This window comes from Phyllobates terribilis, unplaced genomic scaffold, assembly GCF_046119375.1.
Source record: "Phyllobates terribilis strain yellow unplaced genomic scaffold, ASM4611937v1 Scaffold_7__3_contigs__length_470593459, whole genome shotgun sequence".
Classification (NCBI taxonomy): Eukaryota; Metazoa; Chordata; class Amphibia; order Anura; family Dendrobatidae; genus Phyllobates; species Phyllobates terribilis.
In genome coordinates, this window is record NW_027362767.1 from 326736827 (window position 1) to 326762860 (window position 26034).

Consider the following 26034-nt stretch of genomic DNA (forward strand, 5'->3'; position numbering starts at 1 on the left):
TGTGGCAGACAATCAAGAGGGGTGGTCTGAGTTTCTGCCACTTGCTGAATTTGCTCTGAACAATCATACATCTTCTTCTGCTGGTTGTTCTCCTTTTTTTTGTTGTTCTGGGAGACATCCGTCGTTTGGGTCGTTCTCCAAGTTGGGATCTGCCGTGCCTGAGAAGGAGAATTTTTCCGGTGATTTGGAGAGAGTTTGGACGGATGTGCGTGGTAATCTTCAGGAGGCCAACAGAAAATCTAAAGACTACTTTGATAGGAAACGACAGGAGGTTTTGTTCGCTGTTGGTGACATGGTTTGGTTGTCCTCTAGGAATCTGCGGTTGAGGATTCCTTCTAAGAAATTGGGTCCCAAGTTTGTAGGGCCCTTTAAGGTGCTTCAGGTTGTCAACCAATCTGCTGTTAGGTTGGAGGTTCCTACCTCCTGGAGAATTAATCCGGTATTTCATGTCTCTCTGTTAAAAAAAGCTGTTGTGTCGGATGAGGACGCCTCTGCCTCTGTTCCTCCGGTGGTGGAGGACGGGGAATATGAAATTTCTCGCATCCTTAACTCTAGACGGTATAGAGGTAGTTTGCAGTATCTTGTGGCCTGGAAAGGTTTCGGACCCGAGGATAACTCTTGGGTGAGGTCAGATGATGTTTCCGCGTCCAGACTTATCAGAGCGTTTCACAGGAGATTTCCTGATAAGCCTGGTCCTAGGGGATCCGGAGGATCCTCTTAGAAGGGGGGGTACTGTTAGAACCTTGCTCTTAGGTTTTTTCCTTTGCTGGTCACATGACCTTGTTGGCCTATTTAATCCTGCTCCGCCCTTCTGGCTTTGCTGGACTTCATTGTATAACTACTTTCTAGCTAGCCTGTGCTCTGTATCTAACTCTGTTAGTTTGCTTGGTCTACGGACCTCTATGTTCTATATATTTTGTTTGTTCGTCTGTCTGCTACTATTTCTGTTAGGAGGTGTCCCATTTTCCTCCCAGTCTTTAGTACTTGTAGGGATTCCTTCCCCACATCTATAGGTCTCCGTACAGACTAGCTTAGGACTTTAGCAGGTCTGATCGCAGGATCAGGTTCCCTGTTACATCGTAGGGATTCAGCTGAGTTCTATCGTAGGGACAGATCTCCTCTCTTTCCTTAGCTCTGGTAGCAGAACATAACACCAATATAGGGATGGTAACGAAGACAGGGTGATATCAGATCAGCCTAGGAGGTCTCCACCCTCTCTTTCCTTAGTGTCTCGGCTTCTTTCCCCTCATCCCTTTGTGTTGCACTTTGTCTTTCCTAAACTGTGCGTGACAGTACATACATCCATGGGTATGCACCTAGCCCCTATTCAGTATTCGTACATCAAGCACTCTCCCACCACATTGTCACATCCATCTTCAAGCATCCCCCTCTGACTGGCAGTATCATCCTATCTTTAGATCACCATGCTTAATTTATCTCTCCACCCCAAGGCCACTATATGAGCAACCAGATTTCTTCTCTGTGTGGCCACTCACCATCGTCCCCATCTTGAGCCCTGCTCTTCAAAGCTCATGATGAATTGAATCACACTGTGCTCACTGTCTGATCAGAGTTGGATCAGAGTGTGATTTGCATGATTGTCCTGATTCTCGTGTGACCCTAGCCTTAAAGTGTAGATTTACCAGTATGCAGAGGGCTGTTGATAATTTAGGTATAACCCCATTACAGAGAGTACCGTCCTTGGCTTCATCAGTGTAAGTGAACCGCTTACATTCACAGATATCACTACTTGAACTAATCTACAATTCACCATTCCCCACCATAGTCATCCATACAGTACAGTCAGTCCAGTAAGCCTAGAAGCAAACTTTGAACCAAACGGGGCGAAGATAAAACTTTCAATGAAAATGAGTCACTCAAACTCCTTATACCATATATTATACATAGTATCTTTTTTACACAAAAACTAATATATTTATCTCTTTGTGCAACTTAAAGGCAAGAAGAACAAACTGCGAGTATATTACTTATCATGGTTGAGAAATAAAATCCTACGGAATGATCCGGAGGTGGAGAAAAAACAAGGCTGGGTCTCTGTTGGTGACCTGGAGGGTTGTGTACACTACAAAGTTGGTAAGTGCTTATATCATATTTATTCTCTTAAACAGCATCTGTCACCAGGCTTTTGCTACCCCATCAGAGAGCAGCATAATATAGGGGCACAGATCCTGATTTCTGTGATGTATCGCTTACATGGCTGCCTGCTGCAGTTTTGATAAATCCCTGTTTTATTTGCTGAAGATCTACCATATCTCTGAATGCTGAGCACGGTATAACCCTGCCCACACTGCTGTTTGGCAGCTTTCTGCGTACACTGTGCATAGGCAGAAATCTGCCAATCAGTAGTGGGTGCGGGGTTATACAGAGCTCATGAATATGGAGGACTACATGGCAACTGGTTTACAAGTCCTCTTGACATAATCTGCTGCTGATAAAACAGTAATTTTATCAAAACTACAGCAAGCAGCCCAGTAAGTGATACATCGCTGGAACCAAGGTCTAGATCTCATATTAGTTGACAAACGCCTGGTGACAGATTCCCATTTGAAACCAGTAAACTACACATTAGATAGCTGTCAGCTTGAATGATCATTTGGCTGACTGCTATCTCTCCCACAGAAAGTCAAGCAAGTGACTAAGACTTTAAGGGTTTGTTCACATGAGTGTATATATCAGATGAGTGCTATCCAATGTTTTTTCGGATACCACTCGGACCAATATTATTCTATGGGGCAGTGTTGATCAGCGTTTTGATTTTTTTTCTCATACCTATTCGGCATGAGAAAAAAAAATTTGCAACGCAAATCAGGTGGCACGCAGCCATGCCAGACTATGGGTGCGTAGAAATCACTGGACTGCACTCGGATGACATATGAGTGCAGTCTGATTTCCCCGGTCTCACAGAATGGAGAAGATGGAGAAATTTAGTTTTCCATCTTCTCCTAACAGTGTGCTCCGAGAGAATCGGATCAGACTAAGCTGACAGTACGATCAAGCTCGGATCAGAGTTTGATATGAGTGTCATTACAATAATCTATTCAATTTTCTCGGATGAGAAAATCTACGCTCATGTGAGCGAAACCTAAAAGTGAGAGTTCAACAGACACAGGAACAATCAGCTGACCTAAGCACTCCTATGCTATGAGAGAGCCACAGTCCGGCCCCTGTGGCATCAGTTTGTCTCCAGATACAAGAGGATCAATCATTGAAATTCAAAAGGCTGAGTCCTTCTAAGAAAAAAGTTGGGTTTCAGCTCCAGGGTTAAATTGAAAAATTCTTTATTTAATAAATGCTAAAATAGCATGGCACTAGGCTTGTAACAACCAGAAAAGAGAGCTCAGATAAAGACCGCAATTGTGGTTGAAACGCGTCGCTCTCTTTTCTTGTTGTTACAAGCCTAGTGCAATGCTATTTTAGCATTTACTAAATAAAGCATTCTGGAACTTTACCCTGGAGCTGGAACTCTTTTCTTACGTATGCACACACGTGATCAGGACGGAGCTCCATGCACCTGGAGGATCCATGTTGGAGAGTGGACCTTTTCCCACTCCATTGCTTGGATCCTTCTCATCCCAGACATCATCAGGGAGAATGTGGAGGTCCGAACACACATTAGATTGTAGGCCGATCCTGCAGATATCGACGTGTTGAGATGACTTTAGTCTAATATGTATGGGGGCCTTAAATAATTATACATCAGTGAAATGTATTTAAAATGTGCCATTTCAATCACCCAGTCAGAGCCTTAATGAATTGACTGCAACCCTAATTGCAAAATACCTGACATACAATAATGCTCTGAATCATATATTCTTCAAAACATAAAACTGAACCTCATTTTTATCTATAATTATGTGTATCATCCACATCAGATAACTTAAATTAGACTATACTTATTAACCTTACAAGATTAAGGTTGGTGGAAAGCCCCAAGCAAAACACTTCAGCCAAACTCTAGAACATGGACTGCATGTGACCCCCTCACTAATGTCTAAAGCGATCAAGCATGTGACTCCATAAGGCTTTAAAAGAGAGCTGAACAGTCATGAGGGGATATCTGTTTTCTTCGGTGGTGGGGATGTGTAGCACCCTGAGGATTCGGTTGCTACAGGGGTATTGCACCTCAACCCAGAGGTGTGGTATTCCACTCCCGGGTAAGGATGGAGTATGGAACTGAGCTAGTAGGCTGCATGCACTACATACATCCCATTTCCGGGGGACAGAACAACGGTACTCCCACCAAGTAAATGTGCAGGTACGACAGCGTCTGTCCCTGGCTGGAGTGGGAGGGGGGTGGAACATCCCAGTAGTGTAGGGGCAGATAGGGGGAGCAGCCTGGGTAAAGCTAGGAGCTCATTGGGTGCTGGTCACCTGAGCTCACACATAGAGGGAGTATATAAGGTGGGCACCATCTTAGATCAGGGTCAGTCGTCAGTGAGTAGTCAGCCTGTGAGTCAGTCAGACAGTCTGTCTGAGAGCCTGAGAAGCAGAGCAGAGGAGAAGGAAGAGGGACCCAGAGGCGCAGGACGAGAGGGGACCCCAAGATCCCAGAATAAGGACAAAAGGGTGAAGGGTCGGCAAAAGGGCACCGGATCCCAAGCTGGCGGAGGCTACAGCACACCTTAGCCAGGAACCGGAGGTCGTGGGCAGGATCTGCCACGACCCTCACCAAATCCACTAGAAAGGCATACCAAGCATAGGGTCAGGGAGCCCAGAGGAGGCTTGACCACCACGAGACCCGAGGGAGCCGGCCAAAAGTGGATCCCTGGTGGGAACGGCCAGAGGAAGGGAGAGTCAGAAAGGAGCTCAGGACCACGCTCCGGAATTGCCCGGGAGTTGACCGAGTCCAGGACCTGGTGGACGCAGCACGGCTTGGGTGGTCACTGCTGTACACAGTGACCCGAGCAACACCAGTAAGTAAAACCCTGGAACTGCATTTTATGCCTCTGAGTCTCCTTGCTGCACCTTCACAACCACCATCCTCCACGTCTGACCCCCTGAGGCTATACCCCTCCCGTTGGGGGTTATACTACCACAGCTGCACACACACCACCAGCCTCAGCGGACCATCCTGCAGCGGCGGCCTTTTGACCGCAAATCAACGGGTGGCGTAGTCGACACTAAAACATCTACAAGGACTGCCGCACACTGAGTTTGACACCCTGGGCACGGACCGGGTCACAGCCACTCGGAGACTACAACCCCCATCTGATCCGGCTCCGGGTATCCCTAACAACATGGCCCAGGGGGCGCGTCAACTTTGGCGTAGTCGGCAGGATCACGTGCCCGCAACAACCGGGTACTGCGTGCCTGAAGAAAAGTTCGCATTTACCTCAAAAAGAAGTCTCCCGCCAATTCCAGAGGGTCCCCGCCATCGGACGCCATCTCGGATCAGTTCCCGCCATTTGCCCGTCATCTGCAGTCTTTTCCCGCCATCCACAGAGTTTCCCGCCACTGGGAAGCGATTCCCGCCATCAGAGAAGATTTCCCGCCTTGGCAGAGCGGACGCCATTATGGGCGTGCCAAAGGATGGCAAGAGGACACCTCCCATCGTGGGCCAGGACAGAAAATGGCGCCAAAAGTGGAAACCGCCCCCACCAGCAGAGACTGTGATGATTGATATGTCCATCAGTGTGAGAGAACTGCCCCTGGAACTGGCAATCACAAAGTTGCCCCAGGACCGCCCTCAGTATGGGCGTAGACAGAACAAAAGAAAGAAGATGGGAGCAGCTTGGAGGAGTCTGGAGGAGAGTCCAGAGAGAACACACCCGGAGATGGAGGGAGAGTCAGGCAGCACCGACCCAGTGGTCAGGAGCCTGTTGCAGGTCGCCACTCCAGAAGGCCTGCTGGAGATCCTGGCGCAGCTCCCCGGAGATCGGGAGCGTGCACAGACCGCACTGGAGGGCCTAGCACGAAGGATGGCCCGGGTGCAGCAGGAAACACTGGCGGAGTGGACTCGAGAGATGGCCCAGCAGGCTGGAGCCCGCCAGCGAAGCATGCCACCCGCAGCGAGGAGCAAGTCCACCTCTGAGGACGGCGAAGGAGGGACGACGGCCGGAGACGGCGCCGCGGAGGGAGCTGAAGAGATGAAGGCAGGTAATGGGGACGACAGCATCCCGTGCCCAGAAGCCGTAAACCTGCCCCAGCTCCCCGTCGCAGAGCCCGAAGCCCCACTCACCATTCCCGTAGCCGCTGCGTCATCACTCCAAGCTAGGCCTCAAGCGGCCGGAGCCGCGGCCACGCCCCCTGCTACGTCACGCGCCTCAATCCAGAGCGCGGCCAAGCAGGAGACGCCACCGGCCTGGTCGCAAGGCCGAGTGCCCCCAGGCGCCGCAGTACCAACAGCGCCCTCTACCTCTGCCGAGCCACCGGCCTGGTCGCAAGGCCAGGAACACCCGGGCGCCGCCGTCTTCACGGTGCCCTTCACCTTCAGGGTGCCCCAAGCCTGGTCGCAAGGCCTGGTAAACCTGGGCGCCGCTACCACCTCCGCGCCCTCAACATCCACAGCGCCACACCTGGGTGAAGACTTGTTTGCCCAGCACACTTGCCCGGATGGGCAGCCCTTTGTGTGGCCACCGGAGTACCACCATCCCTGACTCCGGAAAGAAAGACCCCTGGATGAGCCCCTGATACCGCCTCCGGCGCCTGTCAAGATGACCCCGCTCTCGTTGGAGGAGGCGCAGTTTGAGTGGGACCCCACTGGAGGAGACCTCATGGGGTTCACCCAAGAAACACGGGCGGCCGCAGCCCAGCGTGCAGAGTGCTGCCGGCAGCAGCTGGAGGTCTTTGACAGGGAAAGGAGAGAGAGGCGGGTCCGTGAGCAGCGGCTGCAAATACAGAGCGCTGAACAGAAGAGCCGGACCCGGAGGAACCCCCGTGCAGCTCATTGTCCCCGTGCCACCGGGACTGTGATTAAATTCCAACTGCAGCACGGTTGGGGTTTCATCAGGGATCATCAGACCCCCGGCGACGTCTTTGTCACCCGCAGAGACGTTGAAAGTCATCTGCCGGAGGGACACAGAGGACGTGACCTATATGTAGGGGACGAGGTCACATTCACCCGGCACAAATGTGCCAAAGGACCGTACGCCCTTCATGTACACCGGCTGACGGAGGAGGAGCTGCGGTGTGAGGAGGAGCAAGAGGACCCGGACGGGTCTGAAGTTTGTCCGCGAGAAGGAACAGGAGGACGCCGTCATTAGAGTACGGTATCGTGAAACTGTAAAATAGTTACCCATCAGGGTACAAGAACAGTTAATAGTTTAAAATATAGTCCCCGTTGGGACCAGTGAACTGTACCAGTGTGTCCCTATCCCCCAACAGGCTGAGGACTGTGAACAGCCATTCCTGTTCCCCACTGGCCGAGGACTGAGAGCGGCCATATTCCCCTTGTACATAGTTGCGCTTTCTAAGGCGCCCCTTACCGGTTTTATAGGAAACTGTTTTTCTTCCAGAAGAGACTGTGGCACTTACCCGGCCACAATTTGCACCGTGGCCGGAGGAACAAGAATGTTTAATATGAAAAGTTTTATGATATATATAATGTTTTATATGTTTTGGAAAAAAAAATAAAAAAATTGTATGTTTTTGGATGTTTATTCTTTTAACAGCCCGAGGACGTGCTGTGATTTACCAGGGGGGAATGTAGCACCCTGAGGATTCGGTTGCTACAGGGGTATTGCACCTCAACCCAGAGGTGTGGTATTCCACTCCCGGGTAAGGATGGAGTATGGAACTGAGCTAGTAGGCTGCATGCACTACATACATCCCATTTCCGGGGGACAGAACAACGGTACTCCCACCAAGTAAATGTGCAGGTACGACAGCGTCTGTCCCTGGCTGGAGTGGGAGGGGGGTGGAACATCCCAGTAGTGTAGGGGCAGATAGGGGGCGCAGCCTGGGTAAAGCTAGGAGCTCATTGGGTGCTGGTCACCTGAGCTCACACATAGAGGGAGTATATAAGGTGGGCACCATCTTAGATCAGGGTCAGTCGTCAGTGAGTAGTCAGCCTGTGAGTCAGTCAGACAGTCTGTCTGAGAGCCTGAGAAGCAGAGCAGAGGAGAAGGAAGAGGGACCCAGAGGCGCAGGACGAGAGGGGACCCCAAGATCCCAGAATAAGGACAAAAGGGTGAAGGGTCGGCAAAAGGGCACCGGATCCCAAGCTGGCGGAGGCTACAGCACACCTTAGCCAGGAACCGGAGGTCGTGGGCAGGATCTGCCACGACCCTCACCAAATCCACTAGAAAGGCATACCAAGCATAGGGTCAGGGAGCCCAGAGGAGGCTTGACCACCACGAGACCCGAGGGAGCCGGCCAAAAGTGGATCCCTGGTGGGAACGGCCAGAGGAAGGGAGAGTCAGAAAGGAGCTCAGGACCACGCTCCGGAATTGCCCGGGAGTTGACCGAGTCCAGGACCTGGTGGACGCAGCACGGCTTGGGTGGTCACTGCTGTACACAGTGACCCGAGCAACACCAGTAAGTAAAACCCTGGAACTGCATTTTATGCCTCTGAGTCTCCTTGCTGCACCTTCACAACCACCATCCTCCACGTCTGACCCCCTGAGGCTATACCCCTCCCGTTGGGGGTTATACTACCACAGCTGCACACACACCACCAGCCTCAGCGGACCATCCTGCAGCGGCGGCCTTTTGACCGCAAATCAACGGGTGGCGTAGTCGACACTAAAACATCTACAAGGACTGCCGCACACTGAGTTTGACACCCTGGGCACGGACCGGGTCACAGCCACTCGGAGACTACAACCCCCATCTGATCCGGCTCTGGGTATCCCTAACAACATGGCCCAGGGGGCGCGTCAGATGGTTATTAGTTCATAAATGCCTACTTAAAGAAGCACTAATCCCATCAAAGTTGTTATCCTCTTAAAATATTGCATTCATCATATTATATAGCACTGTGTACTTACAATTGCTCATTTTGCTTTTCTACCCAGCTAATTCTTCTCTTTTCTCTGCTCTATGTAGAAACAGGAAGTCTCTTGTCCCGGCATTTATCATCCCCCCCTATTCAAATCCTGACCCAGCTGCTCCCTCCTCCCCCCTGCCAGGGACTTTTGCAGTGACTCATGACTCATACAGGGAAAATTGACCTCCTGTTTCTACATAGAGCTTAGAAGGATTCAGCTAGTCTGTGTTTAATCATGTAATGTCATAGGCCTAAAGGGAAAAGAGAAAAATTATCTGGGTAGAATGGCAAAATGAGCAATTGTAAGTACACAGTGCTATATAATATGATGACTGCAATATATTCACAGGATAAAAAATTTGATGGGGGAGGAGGAGGAGTGCTTCTTTAAATGGTAATTTAAAAGGTGTGTAAGTACATTTTAGATAGATAAAAACATAGATACATAGATATACAGTATAAGACGTAGAAAATGGCCCTAGCTAAAGCCCCCTAAGGCCCCAAGGTGTCAGAGGGTCCAGTGCACATATTTATTGTGTTGTGTACTTTCTATAACCTGTCCTTGATTTCCTGATAACGTGGAGTAATAAAACAAAACTTTGATTATTTTTGCCCAATATGATTGCTATTGTGAATCAGAAACAACAAAAGCTGAACTTCTAGATTTCCAATACTTTGAAGAGTTCTAACGTTGACCCGTGAGACCCAGATTGGCAGACATGGGTTTTTCCCTGCATGAAAGGTGTAGTAAAATCAGGAATATATCTCATGCTACAGTTCGAGTGTTATATTATCATGTAGGCCAGGTCTTGTAGTGATGGTTCATCTTGTCTGCAGCGGTCCACCTGGAGGAACTCCTGAAACTACTGTATGCTGATACAAACCGCTCTCTAAGAAAATAGCAAGTTTTTAGATTATAATGGACCATTTTTCTCCACAAATCCAAGGAACGGAATGTTACTGCCTAACACTTCAGAATAAAAATGTGATTTCTCCATTTTAAAGCTTGAATAGAATATAAAATGAGATAGAACGAAAGGTAAACAGAATAATAGTGTTTTGTTACATTTCTAAAGCAGATGTTCACCTCTCAGCACAATAAAAAGAAAACCTGGTCATTTGCATTTGTGCGGCAGAACAGTTTCCGAGTGAAGGTGCTCCCAAATTTTGAATCCAAGTAATTCCAGGAAATGTCTGATTACAATATAAATAGCATGGGGGCTGCAGATCATTTACAGTTGATTGCATTAAATTAGTGTAAGAAAACAATTCAGGAAGTGATAATAATGTGCATTGCTTAATAGGCAGAAATAAACTTTTTTTTTTTTTTGCAAATAAATGAAATTACTAGATCATTTTCTAATTTTCATAATAAATTCAGATGCCATTAAATTGTTTACCACTGTACAAGGCATCTGAGGTGATACTGGCATATTACTCAAACCAGTAATTCAGACCACTCCGGACCAATGCATTGCTTAATTCTGGTTTATTAGGCGTAATTGAATTTCATTACTTGATACTTAAAAGTCATCTTCCCACGTCTGCAGCTGCTGTAAAAGAAATTAGCATGGGGTGTAAAAATTCTAAATCAATTTTTGAAAACCTTGGGCATTTTTATTGGCTCAAATATAGGTATTGTCTCATCAGAAAGCAATTTTTGTAGTGGGAAGGTGCAGTTAGCCAGGCGCTGAACCTGCAGCGTTCAGCTGATTCGCTGTCCATGCAATACAAGCATGGCTTCAGGACCAAGAACAAAACCTCTATTATAGAGCAACTCTCTATTCTCACTCATTGAGATGGATCCCAATGAAGTTCCAGTAATGGGGTATCTGGTTACCTCCATGACATCTCTATGACTGGGGATGACTCCATGACAGCCCTTTTCAATCCCACCTGCTACCAGTCTGGTTTCAACTTGTCCCTCAGCTAAGACCCTGAAGAAGGGTTCCTAATGTCCATGAAAGGTCATAGGTGTAGACTCCTCACAGTCCTGGAGGTAGCTATCGGAGGATTTAAGACAATGTTACCAACATAATTAAATACCAGTTATATAATGTTAATTTGCGTATCTGCAAAGCCCAAGTCAATTACTAGTAACTTAACATGTAAATGGAATATGACTCATTTCTTCATTGCAAAAACTTAAGCTAGCCATGCATATAAGACTAATGTCAATCAAACCTACAAGTTTCAGCAGACCCGTTGACCATCTAATGTGTAACTCTGATGGTGTCCCAAATCTCCCCCGACAGATGACTTCCAGGAAATGGATTGGACATGATGAATTTTCATGACTGAATCGTGTTTCCAGAGAAAAGAGTGTTTGTCTGACAGCTATCTGATATATATATACAGTGCCTACAAGTAGTACTCAACCCCCTGCAGATTTAGCTGGTTTGATAAGATGCAAATAAGTTAGAGCCTTCAAACTGCAAATGAGAGTAGGATTTATGAACAGAAGCATAAATCTTACAAACCAAAAAGTGATGTTGCTCAGTTGAATTTTAATAAATTTTAAACATTAAAGTGTGGGTCAATTATTATACAACCCCTATGTTTAATATTTTGTGGAATAACCCTTGTTTGCAATTACAGCTAATAATCGTCTTTTATAAGACCTGATCAGGCCGGCACAGGTCTGTGGAGTTATCTTGGCCCACTCCTCCATGCAGATCTTCTCCAAGTTATCTAGGTTCTTTGGGTGTCTCATGTGGACTTTATTCTTGAGCTCCTTCCACAAGTTTTCAATTGGGTTAAGGTCAGGAGACTGACTAGGCCACTCCAACACCTTGACTTTTTCCCTCTTGAACCAGGCCTTGGTTTTCTTGGCTGTGTGCTTTGGGTCGTTGTCTTGTTGGAAGATGAAATTACGACCCATCTTAAGATCCTTGATGGAGGAGCGGAGGTTCTTGGCCAAAATCTCCAGGTAGGCCGTGCTATCCATCTTCCCATGGATGCGGACCAGATGGCCAGGCCCCTTGGCTGAGAAACATCCCCACAGCATGATGCTGCCACCACCATGCTTGACTGTAGGGATGGTATTCTTGGGGTCGTATGCAGTGCCATCCAGTCTCCAAACGTCACGTGTGTGGTTGGCACCAAAGATCTCAATCTTGGTCTCATCAGACCATAGAACCTTGAACCAGTCTGTCTCAGAGTCCTCCAAGTGATCATGAGCAAACTGTAGACGAGCCTTGACATGACGCTTTGAAAGTAAAGGTACCTTACGGGCTCGTCTGGAACGGAGACCATTGCGGTGGAGTACGTTACTTATGGTATTGACTGAAACCAATGTCCCCACTGCCATGAGATCTTCCCGGAGCTCCTTCCTTGTTGTCCTTGGGTTAGCTTTGACTCTTCGGACAAGCCTGGCCTCGGCACGGGAGGACACTTTCAAAGGCTGTCCAGGCCGTGGAAGGCTAACAGTAGTTCCATAAGCCTTCCACTTACGGATGATGCTCCCAACAGTGGAGACAGGTAGGCCCAACTCCTTGGAAAGGGTTTTGTACCCCTTGCCAGCCTTGTGACCCTGCACGATCTGGTCTCTGATGGGCTTGGAATGCTCCTTTGTCTTTCCCATGTTGACCATGTCTGAGTGCTGTTCACAAGTTTGGGGAGGGTCTTAAATAGTCAGAAAAGGCTGGCAAAAGAGATCTTTAATCCACACATGTGAAGCTCATTATTCTTGGTGCCTGAACTACTTCTTAATACTTTAGGGGCACCAAACAGAATTCTTGTGGTTTGAGGGGTTGAATAATAAATGACACTCTGAATTAACTTTTAACGTTTTAAAAAAAAAAAAAAAAAATTTGCTGCAGTGCATTTCCCACTTCCAGGCAAATGTCACAATGCCAAGTTAATTCCGCATGTGTCAACCAGCTAAATCTGCAGGGGGTTGAATACTACTTGTAGGCACTGTATATATATATATATTTATATTTATATTTATATATATATATATATGTATATAACCAGCTTTACTTGCCCATTCAATCCATAGACCTGGACCAAATATTTTCCAAACGTGTTAACAATTTTTTTTACGCTTTACTTACCAGCAGCTCCCACTATATAAAGCACCACTCCATCATTTTTATATCAGCGATGGAGTGGTGCTACGAACAAAAGATCCATGCACCTAACATTATACTCCCTACCCTGCCATCTTCAGCTCTTCCTGGTGCCATTCTGGTCCTACATCGTCAGTTTGTGACCTTAACTTCTGATTGACTGGAAATCAGTGGTAACGGTTGCAAGCTCTCAGTGTAAGTGTATGACAGCCAGGATGAGGCTTTTGATGTGCCCCCGGGGCAATGGGGTACTCGGCAGCCAGGCCTATGGATGCTGGAGGGGGATATGTCACAGTGGCTGGCCCGGTCCGTGGCCAGGGCGGTCAACCAAAAAGGGGATTGTAACTTGGATAGAGATAAAAATAAAGTAAATAGTTTGTGACGCCACCTGTGGTACCTGGTAAGGTTTTGCCAGCTATGCTGCAGACCTCCGGGGGGTGATGGGATGGCAGCTGAGGTGTTTCTGCTCCCCACAGGTGGAGCGAGCCCCGGGGGCAGTGTGGAGTTTGATGGTGGGTGGTGATGCTGCGACTTGTAGTGCAGGCTGGATGGCGCAACAGGAGTAATTGACAGAGACAGGGGATTCGCTTCAATACCTTTACTGGTGCGGATGTCAGGTACGGTCCAGGGTACTCAGTAGGATGGGTGCACTTCAGGACTTCTCCCCAGTGAGCGGGTATAAGGCCTCCTGGTTCATGTCTGCCTCTCTGTATGCTCCTGGCCAGCCTGCAACTGGGCCTAGCTTTTGTGTCGTGCTGTTCCTTCACCTGTCGCTCGGTAGTAGGACCTTCTGCTGGCAACCACTATCCCTGGTAATGCTGGGGCCTTTGTGGTTCCTGATCCTGTTAAGCGTTTAGCTTCAGGTCTGCCAGGGACTTGTAGTCCTCCTGGAATGCCAGTGGTCCCTACGGGGTATAAAGGACCCTGTAGGCGCGGACCCAGTGTTTGGTTTCTATATTCGGGGTGAGCCTATGATGCTCCTCTACCCCCTCAACTCCTCTCTCCTCTCCATCGGCCACACTCGGGGCCCTCAGAACTCAGCAGCAGACGCGCGGCGTGTTCGCTGCTCTCAGCGTCAGCACGCTCTCAGACTCTCTGACTCTGTCTGACTGACTCTTCTCATTGACTGACTGCCTGGCTCCACCCTCCATATATATATATCCCTAACGGGCTCCCTCTGGTGGTATGAGGTGGAAAGGTGGAGGTGTTTGTATGTAATGAGTGCCTCTTGTGGAGAAGTCCGTCCATGCACCCTGGGTCCTGTGGTACCTGTGAACAGCAGGGTGCCACACTTTCACAGACTTGTATTGAAAAGTGACCTCCGCACAGCTCCATGAAACACTGGAGCGATATGGCAGGTCACTAACAGATGGAGTCCAACCGGAACAGGCGGGTAACAGTAGAAGATGGCGAATGGTAAGTATAAGACTAAGTGCAGGGGCCTTATATTAGTAGCACCACTCCAGTGCTGCAATAAAAAAAATGCTGGAGTGGTGCTCTAAGTCTTTTATGTTCTTTCACCACTAATCCTCAGTCAATCCTGCAGTGTGGCTTTAAATTTCATTTGCACTAGAGAATAATTTAAATGGTCATTGTCATTTCAACAAACATTGCATAAATCAATAGTACACATGAAGATAACAAACTTTATAATATATCCTGTCAGAGAATTCTGTTTCTTTCTCCACTTATGAGCTACTTGTTTCCATCCACACTTCCCCCTGCCACCTCAACTCATCATCCACATTGAAAACCAGCTCAAATCCATCTTGGATAATTCAATGAAGATTGCCAGCACAGTGAGGTGTCAGGTTACAACAAGCAATTAATGCCAACAAAAATGGAAGGGGGGGGGGAGTGAAGAGCAGAGTGTGAAAACAAGCAGAGGCAGAGAGTGATTTAGCTTATTCTAGACCTGGATTCACCACTACACTGCTCAGTACTGTTGAATGGGTTCCTCCATGCTGCTGCTACCATTTGTGAATATGTATTAAACAGAGAAAGAAGAGCAAGGAATCTCTTTATCCCTGTTTACTATGTATAGGAAACATCATAGTAAATAGTCTCCACCTACAATAAAGACTGCAGAGGGGATGAAAAAAAACTGGTGCAAAAATGCAAAATAAACTTGAACATTGTTAGTCTTCATGTACACATGCATGAAATCTTATTCTGAAAAGTCACCAGAAAAGACAGGAATGATTGAATTCATTGCATTTTCACTACTGGAAACTATAGATTTATCCTTGTCTAGATTACTAGTAGCTCCAAACCATTGCTTTTCTGGTAAATGTGAATATTTACAAACAACTCATAGTATGTAGTATGTACATTACTTATATCTAAATGATAGATGTTTTCAAGATTATCGTAATGGACACATTTTTATAACCTTAACATTCAGTAGGTACTGTATATATTGATAGAATAAATCCACGATGAGCACTTAAAATAATGTTTCTTGTTCTTCTCATGATGTTTCTTTTTCTTTTTTTCATTGCAGTTAAATACGAAAGAATAAAATTCCTTGTTATTGCTCTGAAGAACTCTGTGGAAGTGTATGCATGGGCGCCAAAGCCATACCATAAATTTATGGCTTTTAAGGTGAGCTATCCATCATTTCTGTATAAAATGTGCCACTTGTGCACTGAACAGTGTCTGTCCAACTACCGTTAAATTGCGCTTTCCAAAATACACTTTCTCGTCTTCTTTCTTTTTCACCCTAAAAGTGTTTCCTCATTTAATTTTATCTCCGATTATTGCTCATGTTAGGACTATAACAGCTACTTGCTCCAGCAGAAACCAACCACTGCTGAGATGACTCACACAGTAAATTGGACAATACTCATATTTTAAGTCTCTGATTTATTTTCAGTCTTACTATGACAGTTTGATCATTTATCTATGTGCAAGTTTCAATGACCTAAGACTATTAGGTTATTACTCAGGTGTATGAGTTTATAAGCTTCTGTGTGATACTATCTGCCATGTCATAACTCTGGATTGACTTTATATATTGAAATTTGTCTTAGTTTTCTATTACGGAAATTTCAAAATGTAATGGTCGTTGCGTTTTGTGGGGACATTCTTGGTCTTTGGATTCCAGAGCGAGTTGTATAGTTTACATTGGTAATCTGGATCAACTCATCATGTTTCACAGATCCGCATCAGCAAGTCCAGTTCAGGAAAGATGGAGAATCATTAGTATTAAATTGCTACAGTACAAGAGTTTCTATCTTATGTTGATGTCGAAGATAAATCAATTCATTAGTGCTGCCGAGAGGAAAAAGATTGAGCTATGTCTATCCTTGCAAAGATTTAAAGGGAATATGTCACCATGTTTGCCCCATATGAGATATGGCCAACACCTTTCAGCCCTCATATACAGCACAGTAATATGCTGTATATGAGCCCCCGATCCGGCCTGTAACAAACGAAAAACACCGTTTATTATACTCACCAGCGGGGTGGTCGGGTCCGATGGGTGTCGCTGTCTTGGTCTGGCGCCTCCCTCCTTCTTTCGACGCCGTCATTCTTCTGTGCTTCGTGTGGATGTCGCATGCTACGTCATCCACACAGTCTCCCCGGCATCACGCTCCTGCACACGCATACTTCTCTGCCCTGACCAGGGTGGAGCAAAGTACTGCAGTGCGCATGCGCCGGTAAAGGTCAAAGAGCCCCGGCGCATGCGCACTGCATGTCTTGTGGGCCACATTGGAGCCTTATATAAAGCATATTAGAATGTTGTATTTGAGGGCTGAAAGGCGGTGACCATATCTCTTATGGGGCAAACCTGGTGACAGGTTCTCTTTAAAATTAATACTACATGGTCAGTCTATGATTATGCATCTAAGGGATTGGCAGAGTGGCAATAAATGCCCCCATACAAATATACAGTACAGACCAAAAGTTTAGACACACCTTCTCATTTAAAGATTTTTCTGTATTTTCATGACTATGAAAATTGTACACACTGAAGGCACCAAAACTATGAATTAACACATGTGGAATTATATACTTAACAAAAAAGTGTGAAACAACTGAAAATATGTCTTATATTCTAGGTTCTTCAAAGTTGCCACCTTTTGCTTTGATGACTGCTTTTCACACTCTTGGCATTCTCTTGATGAGCTTCAAGAGGTAGTCACCGGAAATGGTCTTCCAACAATCTTGAAGGAGTTTCCAGAGATGCTTAGCACTTGTTGGCCCTTTAGCCTTCACTCTGCGGTCCAGCTCACCCCAAACCATCTCGATTGGGTTCAGGTCTGGTGACTGTGGAGGCCAGGTCATCTGGCGTAGCACCCCATCACTCTCCTTCTTGGTCAAATAGCCCTTACACAGCCATGAGGTGTGTTTGGGGTCATTGTCCTGTTGAAAAATAAATGATGGTCCAACTAAACGCAAACCGGATGGAATAGCATGCCGCTGCAAGATGCTGTGGTAGCCATGCTGGTTCAGTATGCCTTCAATTTTAAATAAATCCCCAACAGTGTCACCAGCAAAGCACCCCCGCATCATCACACCTCCTCCTCCATGCTTCACGGTGGGAACCAGGCATGTAGAATCCATCCGTTCAACTTTTCTGCGTCGCACAAAGACACGGTGGTTGGAACCAAAGATCTCAAATTTGGACTCATCGGAGCAAAGCACAGATTTCCACTGGTCTAATGTCCATTCCTTGTGTTCTTTAGCCCAAACAAGTCTCTTCTGCTTGTTGCCTGTCCTTAGCAGTGGTTTCCTAGCAGCTATTTTACCATGAGGGTCTGCTGCACAAAGTCTCCTCTTAACAGTTGTTGAAGATATGTGTCTGCTGCTAGAACTCTGTGTGGCATTGACCTGGTCTCTAAACTGAGCTGCTGTTAACCTGCGATTTCTGTGGCTGGTGACTCGGATAAACTTATCCTCAGAAGCAGAGGTGACTCTTGGTCTTCCTTTCCTGGGGCGGTCCTCATGTGAGCCAGTTTCTTTGCAGCGCTTGATGGTTTTTGCAACTGCACTTGGGGACACTTTCAAAGTTTTCCCAATTTTTCAGACTGACCGACCTTCATTTCTTAAAGTAATGATGGCCACTCATTTTTCTTTACTTAGCTGCTTTTTTCTTGCCATAATACAAATTCTAACAGTCTATTCAGTAGGACTATCAGCTGTGTATCCACCAGACTTCTGCTCAACACAACTGATGGTCCCAACCCCATTTATAAGGCAAGAAATCCCACTTATTAAACCTGACAGGGCACACCTGTGAAGTGAAAAACATTTCCAGTGACTACCTCTTGAAACTCATCAAGAGAATGCCAAGAGTGTGCAAAGCAGTCATCAAAGCAAAAGGTGGCTACTTTGAAAAACCTAGTATATAAGACCTATTTTCAGTTGTTTCACACTTTTTTGTTAAGTATATAATTCCACATGTGTTAATTCATAGTTTTGATGCCTTCAGTGTGAATGTACAATTTTCATAGTCATGAAAATACAGAAAAATCTTTAAATGAGAAGGTGTGTCCAAACTTTTGGTCTGTACTGTAGATAAAAGTGGTCCGAACCTGCTTGATCGGCTGACCATCTAATGTGTATGGGGTTGAGAACTTCCCGAGTGTCACCCAAAACATTATGTTGCAGAAACTAAGGCTTGGATAGTTGGACCTCAAGGGTCAATGCGTTCCAGTGTACGGGGGAGTCAGAGAGATAGCTGTTGGCTAGCTTAATAATTATCAGACATCATAGAGCCATTCATAAGTCAAATACTACTGCCTATTAGTCCATATATAATACAATATGTCACAGTGTGTCCAAATAATACCACCATTCAATTCCCAAATGGTACTACAATACAATGACTAAAATCACCACCAGTGAGAAAAAATGCTACTGTAGTAGTGACATTTCCAATGATTACATTTTGGGGTACATTTTGCACCAAAAGAGAGTCTGTCATCAGTTCTGACCTCGCAAAACTGCTGATCGCAATACATAGGACAGATGTAGTGGTGTTTACCTTATTGTCTTGTTTTAGAAGAATTAAAAAGGATAGTCTTGTCTTCTGTCTTCAGGAGCACACCGCTCCCCTGACTATGAGCTTCCTGCTTGTCAGGAGGAGGAACGCTCCTTATGATTGATTGTTTGGACTATCAACGGCATGGTTGAATCACTGGTCTGAACTGTGCTCTGTTAAAAGTGGCTTATAGCATAGATAATGAGCAATAAGTAGAAAATTAAAAATTCCTTCACTCTTGAGAACGGAAAGGATTTTCATTTTTTAACAGAATATACATATCAAAGTTTCTTGTTTTTCATGAGCACTTTGCAAATTTAACTATATTTTAGAGGTTAGACAACCACTTTAATGAGTAAATGAAGTTTTATTTTGGTGGGCAGCTCTCAAAAGTTCATCAATCCCTTAATTTGAAGTTCTCCTGGCTTCTCCTTTCAACTCCTCTGCTCTTAGATGACTGCCTTAGCAGGCGCTGGTTTTTATCAGACACCACCCTCAACATTGGATCAGTATAGGACACGCTCTTAGGTTTTTCTTGGATCTGTGATTTTCATCGATGTGTGAATAGACAAGTGGCATTGTATGGGTCTGAGTCCTGTCCAATAGAAAAAAAAGCATCCTTAGGGAACTCTTACAGGGCACTTGTAGGAGCGGAGAATGCTGGATTCAAATTATGTTCTTATTAATTCTACCGCTAAAATAGTACAGAAAGGTAAAGTTGGCAATAGTTTTGCAGAGTTTTGATAGACTCCTTTAAAGAATCTATCATCACAAAATTACCTATTTTTTAAAATCAAGTTTGTGTTAAATGTATTTTTTAAAAATATAGCAATTTATTTTTTCATATCACAAACGTAATCTAGCAATTTTCACACTGAACACCCTGGTTTTAGAGACTGGGGCTAAGAATATTAGAGTATTATGCAGTCTCATTATCATCAAGGGCAGGATTACAATGACAGGTAACACCTCTATACACAGCTGATAATACAAGATCTACCAATCACAATATCTGATGTCACAGCTGACCTGCTCCCCTTTCCTGCATGGAGAAAAAATGTCTCCATCTTCTCCATTCCATTAGTCCATGGAAATTGGGCTGCACTCCGATGCCAAGTGAGTGTAGTCCGAGGTTTTCCACAGGCTCAGACTTGCAGGCCATGTGCGATCCGGATATCGGACCAAACTGGAACTTGGTCCAAGGAAAAAATCTGACACGTGCCCGATCCCATACAATAACATTGGTCCAAGTGCAAAATCGGATCGCACTCGGACCAAAAATATGGCCATGTGACTGAGCCCTAAATGTATCTATAGTAATAATTCAATGCAAAATGGCTCTTATATGCAAACAGAGATTCTAACAAGAGGTTCTTTCTTCCACTTGATTAATTTTAATGCGATAGAGCTCATGCAGATGTTCGTTCAACACAGTCCGTGCAGGGGCCGCAATTCACAGACTGGCCGCGGGTTTCCCGATCAGAGTGTGACAGCTACATATATTTCTATGAGGCTTTCACGCAGTCCTTGCATTGTGCTCGGACCATGTTGCACAGACATCTGCATGAGCCCTTAGGATGATTTTAAATTGCTCACTGGTTGAAATGCCTGAAAAACTAATCTCAGTCTTTATACAAAAACATTAAATAGGCAACAGGACATTTGATGATATGATATCCAAGATAAAATGCTAAGATGTACAGGTTGAGGAAAGTCTTTGGCCCGACACTTTACCTATGACCCCAAGAGATCTAAAGGTCTTAATCTATCTCAGATATTGACCTGCATTTTATTACTTTATGTGTTAGCTAATTTCTTAAAGAGGTTTTCTCACAAACAAAGTTAATTTTAATCAACATTTTAATCAATAGATCTTGGTATAATAATAAGTTCCACAAGTGTTTAAATAAAATGTTCCTGTGCCGAGATAATCTTATAAATGTGCCCCTGCTGTGTACTGTGTAATGGCTGTGTCTGACCGTGCAGGAACATGGTCTGATCATACTACATCTCCTGGGCAGGGGGGGAAGCAAAGAGTATACAGACATTACAGCAGGGGATCACAACTGATTCTTTCTTTGAAGTAAAACATTGTTTAAAAACAGGAGTGAAATGTTATACTCACAAAAGAATCAGCTGTGATCCCATGCTGTAATGTCTGTATCCTCTTTTGCTTCCTCCCCTGCCCAGGAGCTGTGGTATGATCAGACCATGTTCCTGTACGGTCAGATACAGCCATTACACAGTACACAGCAGGGGCACATTTATAAGATTATCTCAGCACAGGAACATTTTTTTAACACATCCAATTATGGAAAAAATTATTACTCCAAGATCTATTAATTAAAATGTATTTTGTTCTTGGAACAACCCCTTTAAGGACTTAGAAGATAATGCTAATAAACTGTATTGGGGTAAAAGATTTGGTTTATATACATTGTATCTCCATCTTATCTCAATGCAACATTAAACATTTGCATCAAAGAAACTAAAGATTAAAATGAGGTTTCCTTGGCGGCTTTTTGTGCGTTCATAACTGAATGATGTAGAAAAAAATTGCTGTTCAAATAAAATAATTTAGGTATAAAGCTTGGCACAGCTGAGACTACAATCCAAAGTTATAACCTTCAAATCAAAGGTTAGTTATGTGAGACTGTGCTCTTTATATCTGAGTATCAGCAGTGGGATCAGCGGCGGGCGTCTCACAGGCAGCAAGGTCCAAGATCAAACTGATTGGAAGTCTTTAGAGTTCTAAGCTAGAATCCCCGGTGCTGCCTTCAAACAACAGAGATTTAAGGAGAGATGTAACAGGGGATTTCAGAGGAGACATACACTGGGAACATTGTCATAGGAGACATCATATTTTCAATCAGGTTTATTTTATAATACATTTACGGCTTTATTTTCTGCTAAATCTTTCAAGACAAATGTAAGTCAAACAATAACGGCTGCTCAGTAAAAAATTTTGGTTCTGATCTATAATAAGCCTTGTGGCCTAGATCACGGACTTGTAACGTAGCAGTGTAGGAAATGTATGAAGGAAGATCTTAGGAAGGGGTTAAAAGTATATTTTGTCTTATTGTTGGACATATGCCATTATATAAGCCTATTTTAAAAAGACTCCATGGTTTCCACGTGTTCCTGGCAATATGAATCTGATGAGATGTTCCCTTTAATTTCATAAATGGCAACACTTTCATACTGTTAAAGGTGTCTTATTTGATAGTGACAATCCTGCTTTTCGGACCCCCTAGCAGACAGCTGATTTTGCCTGGAAAGCTGCGGCCAGACAGCATTTTTTTTTTGGAAGAGGTCTTCACTCTGCATCTTCATCGCTCTGTAACTCCTCTTTTTTGAGAGGTGGGACCGGCATCTCTGCTCTGCACACAATTACATGTATTAATTAAACAATTCTCTTCTTTTCTTGTGATCTGGTCTCATCAGGAATCAAACTAGCAACCTCTATCATTGCAGGCAGCAGTTAAAAAAAGAAATGTATGTAAAAAACTGCAGTTACTTTTTGAAGTGCTTTTTTTGCACTATAAAAAACAACATTAAAAATGCTGCTTCACATCTGCACTAAAAATGCATCAAATAATGGGGAAAAGGCATGAAATGCATCAGAGGTGCAATAACCAGAGGAGATTGTTATTACATGCTTTGGTGTGGACAACTGCAGAAAACGAAAAACACATTATTTCTGCAATGTGTGACCATGGCCTTACAGACACAAATTTTTTTTCCAGATGGTTCACTAATCTACTGTAGGTACAGTTACCTCAATCTACCCCCCCACACACACACTTACACTTTGTAGTGATGGAACCAACCACAGATTCATAATCTACATATACTGAGATGTTCATTAGCTCTTGGGCACCTGTGGGAGCACTTAAAGGACATTTGGGTCAAAGAGAAGGACTGGAGGTGGAGATAACTGGACGTAGCATACTGCTGCCTGATGCTCTCTAGTATTAAATGAGTCTTACATAGCAGACCATTAGTGTCTAATATTCTGTTTATATCTGTTCTTATTTTAGTCGTTCTCATCCCTGCACCAAAAACCATTATTTGTCGACCTAACGGTGGAAAACGGGCAGAGACTGAAGGTTATTTTTGGATCTACGGTGGGATTTCATGCCATTGATGTTGATTCTGGGACGGCCTATGATCTGTATCTGCCCACACATGTAAGTAGGATAAGATTATACTATTTTAATTGTATTATTAATGAAATTTCCTACAATTCTTAGAAGAAAATAAAACGTCAGTACAAATTAGCTATACAATAATTGTCCATAGTAGTATCATTCAGCTCAATATGAGAAGCCAGGAATGTAGAGAATAAGTGAGAGGGAGACCAAGCTCCATATTAAAGGGTCATTTCCATCTTCATAAATGGGTATTGTCAGATTGCCCTTCTAAATACAAACAATTTTTAAGTTTACTGCTCATTCACATTTTCAGCCTTTCTTGAGATAAAAAACATTTCATTTTTCTTGTATTAATACCTCATTGTCTTGGAGACCGACCACCGCTGCTAGACAGTAGAACATTTGCAGTGCTTACAAGCGCTTTTCTACTGAGCTCACAAGCGCTGCTTTGGAGCTGGCTGGGATCGCTGGAGCACACTCATCTCCTAATCCTAGCCAGTTCCATGGCAGTGTTTTCAAGTTAGACCACAGTGGTGGTCGGTATCCTAGGCAACAAACCGTAGAGAAAAGTGTTAATATCTCAAGAACAAATTCAATGGAGTTGACAATGGACTTTGCTAAACAGTCAAATAATAATTATGGCAGTATCCTTCCCTCTAAATTGCTATTATGAGTGAGTAAATGGGAGTGTGCACAAGGATCTTTACCGCACTGTTGGCATCATGGTCTTTATAATGATAAGGATCATTATAAGCGGCCATTCCATAGTCTCACTAATAATTACACCTAGAACTTTAGTACTTAGTATATTTATACTTTAAACTTTACTTTCACCGAGCTGAGGATGGACATTTGTCACATTAGTCTACACATGCTCATAACTAACAAATAAAGTAGCACTCTGTAACGCCAGGTATGCGAACATGAAATATATGAAAATTTAATAGCAATACTGCTCAGGAAAATAGAAATAATTGAGAATTATTAATCGCATAAATTGGCCAATTCAACTGCTAAGATTTCTCAGTTATTTCTATTTTCTAGAGCAGTAATGCTACTCAAATGTCATATATTTCATGTTTGCATACTTAACGTTGCAGAGTGCTACTTTATTTGTTAGTTATATATGGAGATGGCTACTCTTAATAAGCACCTGTACACACCTGTTTTCTGTTTTGGATGTGACGGTCTGTCTTTTTCATTTATACACATGCTCATAGGCACCTGCCATATTAACATTCTAGTAGTGGTTTCTATCAGTGTTACAAGATGGCAACTGTTTTACTTCTATAGTAATTACCTTCCTAGATAAAACATTTGCTAATTAAAGGTATAAGAGTTTAATGACATTACCTTTAGTTCTTATTTACTATTCCCAGACAACTCCCATAATAGAATTTTTACAAAGGGCCATGGATTGAGTGTTGACCAAGGCATGATTTACATTTCTTCTGCACCAGGGAGGCATGATACTGACCTGAACCTTAAAGCCCCCATTAGACTAATATCGACTGAAAAAGCCGCCAATATATATACACTGCTCAAAAAAATAAAGGGAACACTGAAATAACACATCCTAGATCTGAATGAATGAAATATTCTCATTGAATACTTTGTTCTGTACAAAGTTGAATGTTCTGACAACAAAATCACACAAAAATCATCAATGGAAATCAAATTTATTAACCAATGGAGGCCTGGATTTGGAGTCACCCCCACAATGAAAGTGGAAAAACACACTACAGGCTGATCCAACTTTAATGTAATGTCCTTAAAACAAGTCAAAATGAGGCTCAGTATTGTGTGTGGCCTCCATGTGCCTGTAAGACCTCCCTACAACGCCTGGGCATGCTCCTGATGAGGTTGCGGATGGTCTCCTGTGGGATCTCCTCCCAGACCTGGACTAAAGCATCCGCCAACTCCTGGACAGTCTGTGGTGCAACGTGACGTTGGTGGATGGAGCGAGACATGATGTCCCAGATGTGCTCAATCGGATTCAGGTCTAGGGAACGGGTGGGCCAGTCCATAGCTTCAATGCTTTCATCTTGCAGGAACTGCTGACACACTCCAGCCACATGAGGTCTGGCATTGTCCTGCATTAGGAGGAACCCAGGGCCAAACGCACCAGCATACGGTCTCACAAGAGGTCTGAGGATCTCCTCTTGGTACCTAATGGCAGTCAGGCTACCTCTGGCGAGCACATGGAGGGCTGTGTGGCCCTCCAAAGAAATGCCACCCACACCATTACTAACCCACTGCCAAACCGGTCGTGCTGAAGGATGTTGCAGGCAGATCGCTCTCCACGGCGTCTCCAGACTCTGTCACGTCTGTCACATGTGCTCAGTGTGAACCTGCTTTCATCTGTGAAGAGCACAGGGCGCCAGTGGCGACTTTGCCAATCCTGGTGTTCTGTGGCAAATGCCAAGCGTTCTGCACGGTGTTGGGCTGTGAGAACAACCCCCATCTGTGGACGTCAGGCCCTCGTACCACCCTCATAGAGTCTGTTTCTAACCGTTTGTGCAGACACATGCACATTTGTGGCCTGTTGGAGGTCATTTTGCAGGGCTCTGGCAGTGCTCCTCCTGTTCCTCCTTGCACAAAGGTGGAGGTAGCAGTCCTGCTACTGGGTCGTTGCCCTCCTACGGCCCCCTCCACGTCTCCTGGTGTACTGGCCTGTCTCCTGGTAGCGCCTCCAGCCTCTGGACACTATGCTGACAGACACAGCAAACCTTCTTGGCACACCTCACATTGATGTGCCATCCTGGATGAGCTACACTACCTGAACAACTTCTGTGGGTTGTAGATTCCGTCTCATGCTACCACGAGTGTGAAAGCACAACCAACATTCAAAAGTGACCAAAACATCAGCCA

At 44.8% G+C, this 26034-nt stretch overlaps 1 protein-coding gene across 1 annotated transcript in view; it reads left to right on the top strand.

The window, feature by feature from the left end:
• LOC141154783 (traf2 and NCK-interacting protein kinase-like) overlaps positions 1–26034 on the top strand; it is a 329519-nt gene that overhangs the window by 226166 nt on the left and 77319 nt on the right. The window contains exons 21-23 of the mRNA XM_073641189.1: positions 1960–2094; positions 15524–15624; positions 23050–23199. Coding sequence (XP_073497290.1) covers positions 1960–2094; positions 15524–15624; positions 23050–23199 — 386 coding nt within the window. The remainder of the gene's footprint in view (positions 1–1959; positions 2095–15523; positions 15625–23049; positions 23200–26034) is intronic.